At 45.2% G+C, this 19,800-nt stretch overlaps 1 protein-coding gene across 3 annotated transcripts in view; it reads left to right on the top strand.

The window, feature by feature from the left end:
- LOC143958870 (death-associated protein kinase 2-like) overlaps window positions 1-12,854 on the top strand; it is a 146,101-nt gene extending 133,247 nt beyond the window's left edge. For all 3 annotated transcript variants that reach the window (XM_077467853.1, XM_077467852.1, XM_077467854.1), the window contains 4 exons: window positions 280-325; window positions 1,894-1,983; window positions 3,993-4,076; window positions 6,267-12,854. In XM_077467853.1, coding sequence (XP_077323979.1) covers window positions 280-325; window positions 1,894-1,983; window positions 3,993-4,076; window positions 6,267-6,347 — 301 coding nt within the window. In that variant the 3' untranslated portion in view covers window positions 6,348-12,854. The remainder of the gene's footprint in view (window positions 1-279; window positions 326-1,893; window positions 1,984-3,992; window positions 4,077-6,266) is intronic.
- The last annotated feature ends 6,946 nt before the right edge of the window (window positions 12,855-19,800 follow it).

Genomic DNA, 19,800 nt, shown 5'->3' with positions numbered 1-19,800 from the left:
TATTTTTGCGGATTACATTTTTTTTCAAATTTTCAGAGAGATTTGGTAAACAGGTTTTCACTAATTTAAATATTTCCAAATTAACAAATTTTGTCGAAGTTTCGTTGAAAAACAGTCAGAAAGAAACAAATTGCACATGTCTCCTGGACACTTTTACCCCCAAGACAGTTCAGGGACCAATACCGACCAATCAAAAGTTTTTTTTTTTTTTTTAACTGATTTCCCTGAATCGATTTATTTTAGGGTTTGTAACAATTCTGCTTTTTGTTTTCTCCACAGCGAAAGGATGACAGCGGTGGAGTGTTTGATTCACCCATGGATAAAGGTAAGTGACAATCGGCAACAAGGGTTCACTCACATGGAGGATCCAAAATTCACCAAAAAACAGTAAATCACTGAATTCTTAAAAATATATAATTTTATTCAGATAAATTAAATCATATTAAATTTCCATGAAATATATCAAAACATGATAAATATTTGTACATATATATATATATATATATATATATATATATATATATATATATATATATATATATATATATATATATATTTATATATATATTTATATATATATATATATATATATATATATATATATATATATATATATATATATATATATATATATATATGTATGTGTGTGTGTGTGTGTGTGTGTATATGTATGTAGAAATAGGCAGTTGACATCCTAGTACTGGACGCGTTTCGTGAAACAATGTTCACTTCTTCAGGACATTGAAGCATTTTATAGGATATCCACCAACCATACAACATAAGTGAGAATCAAAACTCCTTCTCTGCCAAAAAACAATGGAGTGCAGTGGAGAAGCAACATGGGAGGTGCTCTGTCGGGGGGAAACCCAATTCCTATAGAAAGGGCCACCAAACGGGGACCACACAGTGGGGATAATCAACCAAGATGTCCAATATATATATATATATAGTGGGTAACTAGAAGTTGCCATTAACTCTTAAGACCAGGCCACAGACATCAGCAGTATGGACAACCATCACCACAGCCAGAAGAGTGAGAAGATCCTCCAACGCTGACCGTCATTGGCCATCAGTGGCCTCCATATCCCTCTGTGGTGAATACAAGTTATTGGTGATTGGTTGATAGCACAGTTCTGCTCTTTGGTGGTCAAGACATGCAAACTGTTCAACCTTGTATGTAAAACAGTGGAGAACCAAAATGGGAGGCACTCTGTCTGGGGAAAAAATATTCCTGGAGAAAGGGCCACCAAACAGGGACCACACAGTGGGAATAATCAGCCAAGATGTCCAACATATAGTAGGTAGCTAGATGTTGTCATTAACTCCTAAGACGAGGCCACAGACATCAGCAGTATGGACAACCATCACCACAGCCAGAAGAGTGAGAAGATCCTCCAACGCTGACCGTCATTGGCCATCAGTGGCCTCCATATCCCTCTGTGGTGAATACAAGTTATTGGTGATTGGTTGATATCACAGGTCTGCTTTTTGGTGGTCAAGGCATGCAAACTGTTGATCTGTTTGCATGTAAGCCATGTTAATAGTCATAGGGACTGCCTCTGATGACCTCTTCTTGTCCAGTTTTTATGCCGAATCTCTGGTTTCAATGCCTTTAAAATCACCAACTCAAAACGTGGACTAAAGTACTAAAGCTAGGGATAGCCAGGTAGCAAGCATTTTCAGGAGGTGGTCAGCACTGGAAGCCCTTGTGTCTCAGTTTTCTTTTACAGGGAACCTAAACCCTCGCTGTCTTCTACCCCTACATTGTGCGACAGTTCCCCCCCCCCCCCCCCCCATCTATCCAATTTGGTGTAGTGCTCTTTTCTTGTCAGTAGGTGGTACACTAGCTCAGTTTATTTCTAAGTTTTAAAAAGTATGTTTCTGTTCCCACAGCCTCTGAACAGAAAACAAGCCGTAAACAGAAGTAGATCGTCGATCAACATGAAGAACTTCAAGAAATTTAATGCTCGCCGGAAATGGAAGGTGAGTCCTGAAGAAATGATTTACATGGAATTATCCATCTATAGGATGCGAAGAAAAAAAACACTGGTGGAAGACTTCACGGGTCTCATATGCAAAAGTTGCATCTCTGTTAGGCTTTGTTTACAGGTGCAGCTAGGGGGCAGGAAAAAAACAGACGGTTGAGCTGCGGTTTTACCGCCACCGGAAGCAGGGCATGCAGCTGCTGAGGGCTGGACACATGCTGTGGCTACGAAGCGGACCTGAAGCAAAAGGAAATTAAAATAGCATGTCACATCGTGACCATAAACCTTAGACTCTGGGCGCCGGTCCAAGCTATGGTCCTAGAGAGAGCCCATCCCAGCTCTGTATGCACATGTAGGGAAGGAAAAGGATGAAGCACTGCCCTCCAAGAAATAAAGAAAAGTAAAATTAACCTCAGGCTGACTCCTCCCAGGCTTCGCCTACTGATGCGTTTCGTCTTGTTCACAGTGCTTATACATTTCTTTGAATGTGGTGCGTCATCCTTTTTTCTTTTCCTACGTGAGCACGTCAGGTTGGCAGGTTTTGCCGCTGCTGAATGCTACCCTAAAACCACGTGAAACGCACACAAATGCACTCTGGTGGTTTGGCATTTTCAGGGTTAACCAGGTGGTGAAGAGGTGGCATATCCCCTCCTCGCCGCCTGTCAAGCATGCTTTGAAAATTAATCCACCGTAGATAATTTTGCAGAGGGGAGGCAAGGGCTGTCGCAACGTTTGAATGATCTCTTGCCCTAAGCAACCAATCACATTTCAGTTTTTATTTTTCAATGAAGTTTAGGGAATGCAAGCAGCTACCTAATTAGCTGCTGTCAGCAATCAAACATTTGGTGTCCATCCACACTTAGGGCTCATTTACACGGGTGCAGAGAGACCTACAATGTGAGAAACAAACTCTATTCTGTGCCTGCGGGTGACCGGTAATGACAGGCTGGGGCTGCATGCAGGTAGGTGCACATCTAAGCGTTTACTTGCTTACAGAGACAGATGGGCAGCCCTGGGTGCCGACGGGTTGCTTCTAGGGCTGCCTATCCATCAGACGTGCAGCTACCAGTTATACATCTGCAGCCTGTCATTGGTTTGTATAGGTAGATTTGCAGAAGCTCTGAACCAGTAAGGAAGAGAATTGGGTTTTGTGTAAATCCAGCTAGAAGGGCGGGGGCATTGTGTTCCTTGGAGGAGGTAAACCCTTGATAGGACCTGGTTGAAGTTCCTCAGCTGCTGCATCTCTGGTCATGATAAGATTGCTCATTAGATGTTATAATCCTTGATATGTGGTTAGGAGCACCTAATAAACAATGGTTATCTTGCTTGGAAGTACATTAGAATTATTGGAACAGAAATGTCAGGTACAGCCAAGTGTTTTGTCTAGTTACAAAACATGTTGGAGGTATCTGACCTGACTTTCATTAGGTGCTCCTAACCACTTCTCTAGGACTGACATGTACAGAGGGCTGTATATAAACACTGAACTTCTATGCACAGAGAATTCCTCATTTTTCATAGTGTGAATGAGCTCTTAGCTACTACCGACACTGTTGGTAATCTCTGAGTATCCAACCTAGAAGTGTGTGGGATTCTAATGCTACCAATTATTATTCATTTATATAGCACTGGCATCTTCTGCAGTGTAAAAGGAGTTCCTTGAGACACAGGTGCAGGCTCTGCAATGGATCAAAGGGCAAGAAAAAATCCTGGACGGCCGCACACTGATACAACACCTTTATTCGTGAATTAAAGTAGCTTACGCGTTTCACACCATAAGTTGGTGCTTAATCATAGCTATGATAGTATAAGCACCAACTCATGGTGCGAAACGCGCAAGATATTTGCCTCTACCTCTGCATAGTATGGACTGACTTTTTTTCTAGTTTAATTCACAAATAAAAGGTGTTGTATCAGTGTGCGGCCATCCAGGATTTTTTCTTGCTCTTTGATCTTCTGAAGTGTACATGTATGTTGTAATTGTATGTGATCATATCTCTCCCTCAGCTGTCATACAACATGGTGTCTGCGTGTAATCGACTCTGCCGCATGAAGCTGCTGTGTCATCCCGCGAAAAGTGATGAGGATCTGGTAAGTATTGGGGGCAGCCCCCCCCAAAATAAAGAACAGTCACTTAGATCTACCACATACTGTCAGGATTATTCAAAAACACAGAGATGTTGATATATGTGACCAATAGCCACCCTCAAGAATTCACATTCCTGTATGCATGTAGTGTATCTAAACCCGATAATATATTTAGTATATATGTTATATATTGCAGCTTATTGGTCCTTAGATGTGGTGGCTGCATTCATTTTCTAGTTTGAATAGTAGCACACTCTCTGTCCTAGGATGACAATTCTCAATAACTTGTAGCTGGCTAGCCCTAAGGGAAAAGCACCAGCTTTCATAAACTACAGTTTTACTTTATAACTAAAAATACTTCATAGTTTTCCCCACCCCTCTGCCAATCTCAAACCTCAGATGGTCCTTAGATGTGGTGGCTACACCGCCAATCCCAGACCTCAGATGGTCCGCCAATCCCAGACCTCAGATGGTCCTTAGATGTGGTGGCTACACCCCCAGTCCCAGACCTCAGATGGTCCACCAGTCCCAGACCTCAGATGGTCCACCAGTCCCAGACCTCAGATGGTCCGCCAGTCCCAGACCTCAGATGGTCCGCCAGTCCCAGACCTCAGATGGTCCGCCAGTCCCAGACCTCAGATGGTCCGCCAATCCTAGACCTCAGATGGTCCTTAGATGTGGTGGCTACACCCCCAGTCCCAGACCTCAGATGTTCCGCCAATCCCAGACCTCAGATGTTCCGCCAATCCCAGACCTCAGATGGTCCGCCAATCCCAGACCTCAGATGGTCCGCCAATCCCAGACCTCAGATGGTCCGCCAATCCCAGACCTCAGATGGTCCGCCAATCCCAGACCTCAGATGGTCCGCCAATCCCAGACCTCAGATGGTCCGCCAATCCCAGACCTCAGATGGTCCGCCAATCCCAGACCTCAGATGGTCCTTATATGTGGTGGCTACAACATCAATCCCAGACCTCAGATGGTCTGCCAGTCCCAGACCTCAGATGGTCCACCAATCCCCGTTGTAACAGCTGTGTACTACAGCATAGGTACCCGGAGAAAAAATAGATGCAAGTGCTGCCCAACGTGGTGGAGGGACAGGCAGTGGGCCCATAGAAAGAATAGATGTAGCTCATGCCCAAGGTGGTGGAAAGGTGGGCAATGTGCCCACACTTTATATGCGGTCTGAAGGGGGTCTATAAACCTATTGGGGAGGTTTAGCTAAAAAGTAAACTATTAATTAAACAGACCTTCGTGCAACAATCATGCAGATAGTTCTGGGTTTTCTTTTAGAAAAGTTTGCTCTATGGTTTAGGTATCTTGGAGGCCACCTGTGCTTCCCTAAAGGGATTGCAAAGCTTAATTTAAAATAAATAAATAAATAAAATAACAAACATGTTATACTTAGCTGCTCTGTACAAGGGTTTTGCACAGAGCAGCCTTCACTTCTGTGGTTCCCCTGCTGGCGCTTCTGGCCCCTTCACTTAATTGACTGCCCCCGCGGAGAGCCAATTTCCCTGGGGCCACATGTACGGGAATTGACACAGACAGCGGGACTCAGGGACCAAGCCAATGGCTCCTTAATCTGTCCTATGAGATGAGAGCCAGCAGCGGGAGCCTCTGGGCTCATGCACAGTGCTGGAACAAATGGGCTCAAGTAAGGAGGGGGGGGGGGGGCGCTGCAGCAAAGAAGCATTGAATGCATTAAGGTGAAAAATGTTGAGACTTTACAATCCCTTCAAAGGCAGGGTTCCTCAACCAGGGTTCCTGCAGAGGTTGTTAGGGGTTCCTTGAGCAGTTTTGCCTCTCGGATAAGTTCCCACTAACACCATCAGGTCCTTCAGACTTCATGAACAGGTGCGTCTGACCTGCAGTTGACCTCTTTCTGACTTGCATTTGACCTGTTTGAGGCAGGACTTGTATGGAAATTCAAAACCTGCTTGATACTAACAAAACTCCATGAATACAGACCCTGTAACCCAACTCTCCATATTCCTGAAAGATCCATCAATGAGGACCCAAGAAGCCACTGCCAACTCCCCAACTGGTCTCTATTCATTACTATGGAGATGCCACTAGGTATGCTTAATACACATGCTCTCCATAGGAATGAATGGGTTCAGTTCAAGCCCTAATCAGTCAATAAGCGGAAAACAAATCTCAAAAGGCTTACAATCCTATTTAATCTTTCAGAGACAATGTGAGAGCGATCAAGAGGACGAGAAGACCAAACCCGTCACACTCCTACGTAGGCGTTTGAGCAGCTGCTCCTGAGCTGATGAGACATCCCTCCGAATCTCAAGCATGCGCTGTCCTCTTTCACCTGTTTGCAGTACTGACCACGATGGGAACCTCGTGCCTACAGGAGCCCAGGAGACACGCAGGAACCTGGAGAAGCATGGCTGCTAGTGTACCAAGAGGAGGTGGGCTTTTTCCAACATCGCCCAATACAGACAATGATCTCAGATTTGTTTGCATGTGACTGTTTACGGGAACTTTTATTTAAAGAAAAAACAAGCATGTCGCATGTTTTAACTTTTTATGCCGCTAAGAGTCGGCACATACCATCATTTAACCATAGTGGCCTACCAACCTTGCCATGGAATGGAATTGTTACATTGGTGAGTGCTTATACTTTATCGCAACTTATATCCTAGTGATTTCCAGCTGCATGTTTTTAAGAAAACATTTGGGAGCGTAATCACCTTATGGTAGGTGGAACTTGTACGTTTCTTCACACTGCCATCTTAACACATTAACGCAAACCTGTTGGCCGTTTTAAAATTAAGGTCCTTCCTAAGAGCGTATACCGCAAGGTGCTGCTGGAATACCCTATTCTGTGTACATCTCTGTATTAGTTTCACTATGTTATAAGAACTACAACTTCTGGATTTTGTGACACCAACCTTTAGCTTTTCCGTTAAGAGTCTTAGTGGCCATTGGATGGTTGGGTGTCAGTTAGGCAGGGCTTACGCCAGAATTTTGGATAGTTATAGGGTTTGCTTTAACTTTTATGGCCCTTTTTCAAAAAATTCTCAGTGTTCCCAGCATCTTACATACCACTCCTCCACTGTTTAAATAGTTGCTCCTGCCCCCATGCTCAGCCTGTCCCAAAAGTGTCCACTTGAAGACCGCCTAACGTACGTTGGGGATTTCAAGTGGATGACGCCTGCAGCTATTGTTTATTTTTTCCGGCTTTTTTTGTTGTAAAAAAGCGAATTAGCCGCTGGATTGCTATTACAGGCCGTGAGAGGGATGCCCCTCCTGGATCTGGAGAGCTGGAACTGAAGCTGGCGGTTTTACTGCCTTACCACAGAGTCCGCTCTATGGTACAGGAAATGGGAAGCGACGAGGACCAGAAGGTCTCCAATGGGCTCTATGGTACAGGAAATGGGAAGCGACGAGGACCAGAAGGTCTCCAATGGGCTCTATGGTACAAGAAATGGGAAGCGAGGAGGACCAGAAGGTCTCCAATGGGCTCTATGGTACAGGAAATGGGAAGCAACGAGGACCGGAAGGTCTCCAATGGGCTCTATGGTACAGGAAATGGGAAGCGACGAGGGCCAGAAGGTCTCCAATGGGCTCTATGGTATAGGAAAGTGGAAGCGACGGGGACCAGAAGGTCTCCAATGGGTTCTATGGTATAGGAAACGGGAAGCGACGCGTACTGTCGTCACGTCGGGATGCAAACGGCGCCCTTTTTAAATCTTGAAAGTAGTGGTCCTCAAGAATCAAAATTCCGGTTCCGAAACCGAAGATTCTGGATGCATTTGGTCGAAATTGATGGTTTTTAAAAAAAAAATCAATATTTTTATAAATAATTGTATTATACTCCACTTTTTAAATGAATATCATGAATTTAAATGAATATAAATTGTCGGCTTTTTGAAGCAGTGTTAAAAAAATCCTGCTTGCTGCATTTTTGGTGCATATGTGGTCAGCACCTCCTCATTGAAATGCACCAAAAACACAGCAAGAACGCATCAAAAATGAACCCGTGTTGTGTTTTTAATGCTTTTTTTTTTGAGTCACATGACCTACACACCATAAGTACGGTAAAATCGCAGGCGTTTTCGGCAGCCATTACCTGCGCTTTTTTTTGCTTTTTAGCACAACGCTAAAAACCCTATTTTTGGGGCGATAATTTTCGGTGGCCGAACATTCGGTGCATCGCTACTTGAAAGCATTTGATCACACCGATCTTTCTGTGATCTGATGCTTTTAGGGCAGAGGAGACATCTGGGGCCTAATAGACCCCAGATCTCTCCATCAAGAGTACCTGTCACTGTATATTTCTGTCACAAGTGATGTTTATATTCCTTGAGACAGCAATAAAAGTGATCATAAAAAAAAAAAAATGTTTAAAGCACCCCTGCCCCCCCTGTGCAAACACGAATGCACGTGTTCGTGAATGATCTGCTGGGGGCGCACCTTTAACATCCGGTCCATCTTGCTGCAAAGGGGGTTAGCTACTAAGGGATTTTTTTTTCAGAAGGGTTGCACGTGTCCTATGTCTATGGAGAGAGACATGAGCACCTACTTGAACAGCAGAGTAGTGGTATGCAATGTGATAAGGATGCTGGAATCCACAGAGGATTTTTTTTAAATGTTCCTTAAAAGTGGTCTAACCCTTTAAGCTCCCAATAACACAAAGAAACGAAAGCAGAAAGGCCCGCTGGTTTTCTAGCTACAAAGTTTAATAAGCGATTATCTTGTGCCTTTTAAGTTTTTAAATGGCTGACAGGTTCATTTTAAAAGGTCTCATATATATATATATATATATATATATATATATATGTAGATGCTGTGAAGGGGGAGCATAAGGAAAGGAGGTCAATGCCATAATGAAGGTTCACATATATGCGAATTGGATTTGGATTTTCTTTGCATTCAATTTGCATTACAGGAGACTGGGGGTGGCTCTCAATGAAGCCGATTCACACATCTCGGGGGCGGCCCGCAGTCTGCATTTCAAAAGGGGTCAGGTGCGTCTTTGGTTCCAATTCAGGTGCAAATTCTGGCAAAAATTCGGACCTGATTCACACCTGAATCGGTGAACAGGGAGGCACTGGACCCCATGTTGTGAACCGAGCCTGAGCGAATTTTGAGAGTGTCATGTTTAAACCCTATTGAGTACTATGCCCGTATTTAGTAGGAATCTTAGGTGTGACCGGTAATCATTTAGAGTTCACCCATACATGAGAGTCCCCATCAGAGTCATCCCTTACATCAGAGTTCCCTTTAGAGTTGACCATACATGAAAGTCCCCATTAGAGTCCCCCTTACACCCGAGTTCCTTTTAGCATCCCCCTGTACATGAAAGTCCATATCAGATTCCTCTTTACAGCAGAGTTCCCTTTGAAGTCCACCCATACATGATAGTCCCCATCAGAGTCCCCTTGGAGCCCACCCATACATTGAAGTCCCCATCAGATTTCCCTTTGGAGCCCACCCATCAGAGTTCCCTTTGGAGCCCACCCATCAGAGTTCCCTTTGGAGCCCACCCATCAGAGTTCCCTTTGGAGCCCACCCATCAGAGTTCCCTTTGGAGCCCACCCATCAGAGTTCCCTTTGGAGCCCACCCATCAGAGTTCCCTTGGAATCCACCCATACATTGAAGTCCCCATTAGAGTTCCACTTACATCAGAGTTCCCTTTGGAGCCCACCCATACATGATAGTCCCCTTGGAGTCCACTCATACATGATGGTCCCCTTGGAGTCCACTCATACATGATGGTCCCCTTGGAGTCCACTCATACATGATGGTCCCCTTGGAGTCCACTCATACATGATGGTCCCCTTGGAGTCCACTCATACATGATGGTCCCCTTGGAGTCCACTCATACATGATGGTCCCCTTGGAGTCCACTCATACATGATGGTCCCCTTGGAGTCCACTCATACATGATGGTCCCCTTGGAGTCCACTCATACATGATGGTCCCCTTGGAGTCCACCCATACATGATGGTCCCCTTGGAGTCCACCCATACATGATGGTCCCCTTGGAGTCCACCCATACATGATGGTCCCCTTGGAGTCCACCCATACATGATGGTCCCCTTGGAGTCCACCCATACACGATGGTCCCCTTGGAGTCCACCCATACACGATGGTCCCCTTGGAGTCCACCCATACACGATGGTCCCCTTGGAGTCCACCCATACATGATGGTCCCCTTGGAGTCCACCCATACATTGAAGTCCCCATCAGAGCACCCCTTACATCAAAGTTCCCTTTGCAGCCCACCCATACATGATAGTCCCCATCAGAGTCCACTTGGAATCCACCCATACATTGAAGTCCCCATCAGAGCACCTCTTACATCAGCGTTCCCTTTGGAGTCCACCCATACAGAATAATCCTCATCAATATCCCCTTGGAGTCCACTCATAAACTGAAGTCCCCATCAGAGTTCCCTTGGAGTCCACCCATACATGATAGTCCCCAATAGAGTCCCCTTGGAGTCCACCCATATACTGAAGTCTCCATCAGGGTTCCCCTTAGATCAGAGTTCCCTTTGGAGCCCCCCTTTACATGAGAGTCCCCATTATAGTCCACTCATACATGAATCTCCATCAGAGTCCCCTTTAGAGTACACCCATATATGAAAGTCCCCATCAGAGGTCCTTTTAGATTCCCCTTGTACCTGAGTGCCCCCTCTTACATCTAAATCCCCATCAAAGTTTGCAGTTATATCAGAATCCCCCGGACATCTGCATTCCCTTTAGAGTCCCCATCAGAGCCTTACCTTACATCAAGATCCCCATTTCTTTACCTCACACTTTTCCAGTGTGGCTTGGAGCATAGAGAGACCCTGGTAGTGTAGCTGTATCAGCAGGTGGAGGCAAAGCAGGTCTGGGTAGAGACTGGTTGTCAGGGCGCTGGGAGTCCTAGCAACCAACAATCCAACAATGGTACAATGACAGCATAGCTGTGGGGAAACTGCACTCAAGACCAAGTGGAGGGGATTGTTAATGCTTCAGAGAAATGGAGACCATAGGCTGACCTAAAGACCTGTTTGAGAGGCCACCGATTCTAGCTGCGGGCTGCATTTGACCCACGGTTCATAGTTGTGTAGACCATCACTGTGCAACAAAGCTCTTCCACAGTTCGATCTCTTACAGTTGGGGCTTAAGGCAAAATTCCAGGTATGGTTTCTGTTCATAGTTTTATTGGTCCAGTGCCCAGGTCCTGTGCCAGGTTGCTGCCCTGCTGCCAATGTCTCCCCCTACCTTGTCTCCCTCTTTCACAGCATACTGTTCTCCTCTAAGACTGCATATACAGTGTCTCACAAACGTTGCGGTTGCTGGTGGGCCTTCTGTACTGCAGGATTATCACACACCTGAACAGTGTATAACACAGTTGTCACTGCCCCGCCCCATTGGAATGGATGAAGAAATTAAAGGGTAGGACAGTGGAAGCATACTTAAGCTGGCCATAGACAGTTCGAATCTCAGCCAGTTTAGCAGGGACTGCCCGAGATTCGAACCATGTATAGGCAGGCTGCTTGTACCCAATTTGATAGATCAGCTTGGGTACTACCAGCCTGTCAAATTTTGCTAGTGGCTATTATAGCCGCTAGCAGTAATCATTGTGTTCTCCCGGCAGAGACGGCTTCCCTCTCCCCCCGCCGGGAGAACACAATGGCAATGACAACCCGTGGTTGCAGGAAAGAAAATCGCTCCATCTATGGCCATTTTTAATTTTCCCACACACCTATTCTCACTCAACGTAGAATTTTCCTTATTCGGTTGAGAACTTTAAAATTTGTGATCTAAAGCAAACACTGAAGATAGTCAAAAAAACAAAAACTTTGGTGACATCCCTTAACTCTACAATGTCTGCATCCCCTCCCCCCAATGTGCCCCTACATCTCCTAAAAACCCACAACTTCCAGATATGGATCCCTCCCCAATCCCACAGTGCAGTGATTGGAGCCTGAGCCATTGTTTGCCAAGCCTTGGCAGTATCACACGGGTAGTGGGAGGGGAGAAGGCGTTCCTAGTCCTATGCAAATAACGACTAACAGGAAGTCAGATTCAGAATACTTTATTGATCCCAAAGGGAAATTATTGGGAAAGTCAGTATTTGCATAGAATTTAGGCAAGTCATAGATCAGTGATGGCGAACCTTGGCACCCCAGATGTTTTGGAACTACATTTCCCATGATGCTCAACTACACTGCAGAGTACATGAGCATCATGGGAAATGTAGTTCCAAAACATCTGGGGTGCCAAGGTTCACCATCACTGTCATAGATGATGTGGTCTTAATTCCACTGACTGTGCTGATGGGGGAATCCCTCCTGCGGAGCCATTGATGGACTGACCTGGGTGCAATCAGCCTGCCCATGCATGGATCGAATCTCGGCTGGTCCCTGCTGAACCGGCCGAGATTCGAACCATCTATGGCTGGCTTTAGGGATGCAGCAGAACATGAAGGGGCAGACATTATAGAGGTAAGCTGTGGCACCAGAATATTCCTGCTATCTGCAATGGTAGTTTGTTCATCATGACCTTCTTACTTTATTTTCTAATCTGCCAACCAGTGAAAGCTCCGCCCATTACACGGGGCGGCTTGGATTTTATGTTACCTGTTTTAATGATCTTTGAATGGTTAGTTTGCAGACATATTTTTGTATCTTTCTGGTGTGTGTGTGTGTTTTCCATTACTCATGGTTACAAGGTATGCTGTGTTTCAAAGAAATATCTTTATCAGAGTGTTTTATTTTGACGGCTTTTATATAAAAAAATACAATAAATATGATTTTAATATTTTTATATGATTTGTGTATTATTGGTGAAGGAAAATTGAATGAGGGTAGAGTAATGTACCTAAAGGGTGTCCACAGATGGTTAGTTTTCTTTCATTAAGCTGATTCCTCCATCCAGGCAAACAAGGTGGATCAGAAGATCACCTTCTGTCAAGCAGGGGTGGCTACAGTGATTTTATATATTTTCTTCTTGCAGGGATCAAGGGTTCAATGTCAGGCTTCTGCAGACAAGCCCTGCAGCTTTCAGGCTGTACCTCCAGTCAGGCTGAAAGTTGCAGGGCCCGTGGGCTGAAAAAAAAAAAAAAAGAAGCTAAGGCCGCGTACACACGCGGGGACTGTTCGCTCAACTTTGTCCGTCAAACAGTTTCAGCAGACAGTCCGCTCAAAATTAGCATGGACGGACTTGCCCACACACGACGAACGAACAGTCCGCTGAAACCGCGCGCGATGACGTGAACGGCACGTACGACGGGACGAAAAATACGACGTCCTATACACTGCAATACAACTTTCGGCGTGTAAATCCTTTCTGAGCATGCGCGGAACTTAGTTTGACGAACAAGCCTACACACGAGGGGACTGTTCGCTGAAACAAAGTTTCAGCGGACAGTTTTTCGGAATTTCCGAAAAACTTTGTTCAGCAGACTGTTCGCTGAAACTGTCCGCTGAAAGCCCACACACGAGCGGACTGTCCGCCGAAACACTGTTCAGCAGACAAAGTTGGGCGAACAGTCCCCGCGTGTGTACGCGGCCTAACAGATTCCTTCATTCACATCGACTGATGTGGAGGAAGACATCTCTGGCAAAAAAAAAAAGTGAAAAAAAACATATGCTGAAGCATAGGGGCGATCCACCCACTGGCCACCCCAGGCCCCCATGCTTTGGCATATATGTTATTTATTTATTTATTTTAAATACAGATGAGAAATCTACAGCGCTGCAATCACCGACGTGTATATATACTGAAAGCACACCCTGCTGCTGTCAGAATACACAGATCAGTGCTGCAGCTGAATGGCGTTCCTGGCAAGGCAAACAACAGTTAACAATAAAACACAGCAAGAACCGAACATCAACAAATAAAACGACAAGAGTGTTTTTTTATTTTTTTATTAATTTTTTTTTACTTTACAAGGGGTCAAATTGTTTGGAACCTTCAAAATCGATCGATACAGATCTTCTGTGAAAAACCTAGGTTTATTATTGTCCAGTAATTTATTATTTTTCTTTTTTTGAACAGCCTCAAAATCAAATAATCTACCTCTAACGATACGTACCTACCCGTTGCTGTCATCCCCGATACTACAGGTTGTTACTGGTTCTTATACAATAAAGGATGTAGTAGTTCAACAACCCCTTCCCTCCCCGTGTCCATTCACAAAAAACTCATGTATCCTTTTAAAAGAATGCATGGTGTTCTGTGAATGGACAAGGGGAGATCCTGTCATTTGCCCGCCCCTTTCCCCTCCTCTCCCCTCTTCCCTCTACCCCCCCCACCCTCTCCTACCCCCCCTCTACCCCCCCCTCTTCTACCCCCTATTTCCCTCTACCCCCCTCTTCTACCCCCTCTACCGTCCCCCTTCTACCTTCTCCTTCCCTCTAGCCCCCCCTCTTCTACCCTCTCCTTTCCTCTACCCCCCTCCCTTCTACCCTCTACCCCCCCACCCTCTACTTCGTCCCTCTCTCCTCTACCCTGTCTATACCTCCCCTAATGCATCCCTCCCTATTAAACATTCTACTAAGATGCAAACACACAAATCTAACCACCCTACTGAGGTGCAAACACACAAATCTAACCACCCTACTGAGGTGTTCTAAATTAGCCTTCACGGTGCCTCCTCCCACGGCCTTCTTCATCACGCTGGCCCATATCCAATCTCTGAGTCTCAAATCCTACTTCTGTAGTCAGGGAAAAAGATGTGCCGTGGACGGAGATCTGGAGGATCTGGGACTTCTTCAGGAGCTGGCCCATGTCCCGTCACCCGGGTCTCCAATCTTACCCCTGTTGCCAGGGAATAAGCTGCTTCGGGGAATGAGATCTCGAGGCTCTTTGTATTCTTCAGGCACTGGCCAGCTTTCCGTCTCTGAATCGCTGGCCTCCGACCTGTACTGGTACTCGTAGTCGTAGTCTGTGAGTCTGTAGTAAGAAAAGTGAAATGTGATATTAGTAATTGCCCCCCAAATAATTCTTAGCAGGTTTTCTCAACCAGGGGTTCCTTCAGATGGAAGACCCCCGCGCAGTGAGCAATGGCATATTGATCTTTCACCCGCCCATCAAAATTATTTCAAGGGTTCCTCTGGGGTATAAAGATTGAGAAATTCTACTAAGGACTATAGGACAAATTTTTAATAGTTAGACTGCTCTATTAGATATACATATTATTTACCAAGCTTTGTCAACCAGGGTTCCTCAAGAGGTTGTTAGAAGACCCCTGGGCAGTGAGCATTGGCAGATTGATCTTTCACCCGCTCATCGAAATTATTTCAAAGGTTCCTCTGGGGTAAAACGTTGAAAATGGGTACCATATATGATGTCACAAATTCTTTTTTTCCAAAGTTGCTCTATAAGATATTTCTCAACCAGGGTTTCTCCAGAGGTTGTTAGAAGATCCCCATAAGCAATGAGCAGTGGCACATTGATCTCCACCCCCACCCAAATAAATTATTTAAAGGATTCCCTTGGGTTTTAAAGATTGAGAAAGGCTACTATATACTATATGATGATAAACATTTTTTCCCAAGGTTGCTCTATAAGATATACATACTCAGACTCCGTGCTATCCGATCCGTGTTCACTGAAGCCGGAGCTTTCCCCATCGCTGTCCTGCTGCCTGGCCCCAATGTATTTCTGGACAATGTCTGTCTCCTTTCCTCGGCTTCTAACGATGTGCTTCAGTCGCTTCTTCAGGGCTTCCTTCATCTTCCTCTTCTCTGTCCTCTTTCCCTTCAAGTTCTTCATCGCCTCAATCCAAAGTTCAAGCCGCTCATCACGTCTGAGGAGCAAAAAAAATAGAGAGAAAATGTAAGTATTAAAATAAAAAAAAAAAACAAAAAAAAACAAAGACTTCCATTCATGCTTTAAGAATGTTAGATGTGTGAAGAAATAGAATAACAAAACTTACAGTTCCTCCTCGAGGTCCACTTTGTAGGCTAACGGACCCATACAGATGACGCAGATGTTGTGTAGGATTTCAAAGCAGTCCTTGCAGTACAGACCTAAGCAACTGTTGGTCGTGCATTCCACGAAGTCCTCAATGGTGGCCGGCGTGGTCATTTTGGCGCACGCCAAGCAGTACCGTTCCGTCGATCCGAAAAGCTTTGTCAGGAGGCCAAATCCAGGAATCCTATAGACAGAAGAACATGTTAGTCGCATTCACTAACTGGCACGGCAATATAGTAAAGTTCCATAGCGGTACCAAAAAATAAAAAATTAGACTTACTGTGCTGCAAGGATCATCAGGGCGTTTGAGTGGCCCACGTCTTCTATATTCAACCGTACGTTCTTCTGCAAAGATCTTTCCCGATTCATCCTTTTCGTCAGCAGCTTGTTGAACAGAAAGCATATCCGTTCCTAAAAGAATACAAATCTCAGTTAATAAAAGTGAACTCTAGACAAGACTAAATATAAAGACTGAAGCTGTTGCAAAGTTTCTCACTTGGAGACCTTACAGGTAACGTCGCCTCCTGAAGCAGGATGACAACACAAAGCTGCTGCCCTTCCCCACCCCCCCCGCAATTAACAGAAGTGTTGTCAGCCTGCCAAATGGGCCACTTGGCTGCATATGGATCCTATCAGATAGGAAGCCCAACAGCCTAAGCCCTTGTACACATGGTCGGACATTCCGACGGAAAATGTCTGATCGGACTGTGTTGTCGGATAATCCGACTGTGTGTGGGCTCCATCGGACTTTTAGTTTTAGAGCTGGGCCGATTATGTGTAGAGAATTCCGATCGGACAAGGTGCCACGCATGCTCAGATCAAATTCCTAGACCAAAGCTATTGGCTACTAGCCTGAACGTAGTCCCGTCGTAACTAAATAACGTCATCACATTACCTACGATTGGATTTTCCAACAACTTTGTCCGACCGTGTGTATGCAACACCAGTTTTGGACAAAATCTGATGGATTTTGTTGTCGGAATGTCCGGCCGTGTGTACAAGGGCTAACTGGAAGAGCTTGCACGGCAGGCTAACAACACTGCCGCTAATTGATAGGCAGCTTGCAGCTGAAAGCGTTTTTGCTGGCAGGATCTCCAGGTAGGAAACTTTGCAAAAGGTTCACATTAGAAAAAAATAAATAAATAAATAGTGGAACTGCTTTTTAGTCCTCTGCCTGCTGAAGTCATAGACAGAACGTGGTCAACTTACCTGCTCCCTTTCTGGAAAGTAACTTGCGCAAATGGTCCGTTTCAGCCTGTGGATGTAGACTCCAAAGAAGGACGCGAAGAAGACGAAAATGAACAAACCACCCGTGAACAGAGAAAAGAAGAGGGTTAGTCATACTTATGTTTTCTGAGGAAAACTCTGGTGATTGGTTTATATTAGAGGAAGAACAACTTATCCCCCCAGGACCAGTAATTCTCAACCGGGGTTCCTCCAGTGATTGCTTGGGATTACTTGATCTGTGGCTAATAGACCCCCCCCCCCCCCACGATTTTTCATGGTTACTGCATAGTTCGGGGCCAACATCACATGGCACAATCAAGACACTAGTGCTTTTTTTTAGTTAGGGGGCATTTAGACCACTACTGTAAAGGTATTCTTCCAACTGGCCATTGCTGTAAAGGGCATTTTTCCCATTGACTCCCAGTAAATTGGTTTTAGTAGGGGTTTCCCCCTAAGACCTAATAAACTATTTCAAGGGTTCCTCGGGGATAGAAAAGCTGCTCTGGATTATACAACTCCAGTGTAGCAATTAAAGGTGTCTCCTCCAGAAATAGAATTCTCTAGGAGCTTGTCGGAAAACAGTAACTTACCAATTATAATATATCCAAAGTAATTTGGCTCCGAAGGTACAGGGATGCATTGCTTGGAGATCACGGTGTAGTTTTTTTGCCCGATGGCATCCAGCGTGTCTGCCAGCTGGGCAAGGATGCCGTTGATAAAGCCGCTTCCTGTAACATTGACTTTAATAAAATACGGTGCTGGCGAAGAAAGAAGAATTGGAGGTAGTTATTGTCATATCAGCATTTATACTATTATTATTATTATTATTATTATTATTATTATTATGTGTTCAGCCTCAGGATATGTTGGGGATACTTACCTTTCACAACAATGTCCCCATTCAGGACAGAAGAAATCACTGCTATGGCCCAGTACACACCATAGTCGGCAGCGATAATAAAAGAGACGATTAGCTGGCTCCGGAATATGTTCATGATTTCAAACGTACATCCCTTTTTCTGCTTTCTGGTCAATGTCCAGGCCACTGTAAAGTGGAACAGAAAAATAAAAATGATGAGTGATGTTACATCATGATCATCTTATATCGACATCTAATTTTTTTTTTTCCATTTCAAATGAAGTAGGGAAAGGGTTTTATTCTCTGTCAGATTATTTTTGCCATCTTTGTCCTGTTTGAGAGGGTTTTTCTTCACTTCCTGTTTTGTAGACGTGACAGGAAGTGAGAGGAAATGTCTCCAAAGTGGCACATTGCCATGGTGTTACCTGAGTGCCCCCAGTAGTGGATTTCCCCTCCTGTTAGTGTTTTCTAGACAACTTAAAGGGGTTGTAAAGGTAAATGTTTTAAAAAACATCTGACAGTGTCAGCGCCCCCAGCCCCCCCCCCCCCATTTTACTTACCTCACCCCTCGAAAATCCCGCGCTCGCCCCCGTCATCCTTTCCACCGTTCAGCCTGACCACTGATTGGCTGGAGTGGATGGATGGAAAGCAGCGCAGCCATTGGCTCGCGCTGCTGTCAATCCCATCCACTGACGCGGAGCGCCGGGGGCGGGGCCTTGTGATACAGCCGGCAGCTATAGCCGGTCGCTGTATCACGGAAGCGTGCCCGCAGATGCTTCTCACCATGCGAGGGAGCTCGCATGAACGTGAGAAGTACCTGCGGGAGGAAGCCAAGACAGCCGCCGAGGGACCCCAGAAGACCAGGTTCGGGACCACTCTCTGCAAAACTAGCTGCACAGTGGAGGGAAGTATAACATGTTTGTTATTTAAAAAAATAAAATAAAATCACTTTACAATCCCTTTAAGCCATGTACACACGATCGGACTTTCCGGCGGACCATCGGACAATTCGATCATGTGTGGACTCCGGCGAACTTTTTCTTCCCAAAAGTCCGACGGACCTAGAAATAAGACTGGCTTCAAATTTTCGGCCGGACTCAGCTTTTAGCGGACAATCCTTTTGTCTGTGTGCTAGTCCGATGGACTAAAACCGACGCTAGGGCAGCTATTGGCTACTGGCTATGAACTTCCTTATTCTACGTCATCACGTTCAAATCCATCAGACTTTTGGCATGATCGTGTGTGGCCAAGTCCGTTCGTCTGAAAGTCCGGAGGACCTCAGCTGCAAAGTCCGTCGGATTGTCCGCCAGAAAGTCCGATCGTGTGTACGAGGCATTAGAGTAGTGATGGCGAACCTTGGTACCCCAGATGTTTTGGAACTACATTTCCCACGATGCTCAATTACACTGCAGAGCTCATGAGCATCATGGGAAATGTAGTTCCAAAACATCTGGGGTGCCAAGGTTTGCCATCACTGACTTTTAGAGTTTTAGATCTTCTCTTACTTTCAGTCCAGGTGACAATGGTCAGTAGGACAGGTAGAGAGTGTAAAACTCCATAGAAGGGAAACAGAAAGCAAAAATAACATGGCAGGGGATCCAACCTTGAATCCGAAACCCTGACTTCATTTAAAGATGAGTAAAAAAAAGTTAAGACCACTCATGCTTACTTGGTCGGATCAGCTTGTAAGATTCCTTCTTGGAGAAA

This window comes from Lithobates pipiens, unplaced genomic scaffold (assembly GCF_037356315.1).
Source record: "Lithobates pipiens isolate NorthernLeopardFrog02 unplaced genomic scaffold, aLitPip1_a1.2 Scaffold_62, whole genome shotgun sequence".
Lineage (NCBI taxonomy): Eukaryota > Metazoa > Chordata > Amphibia > Anura > Ranidae > Lithobates > Lithobates pipiens.
Note: the sequence above shows the minus strand (reverse complement) of the source record. Positions and strands in the feature narration are given on the sequence as shown.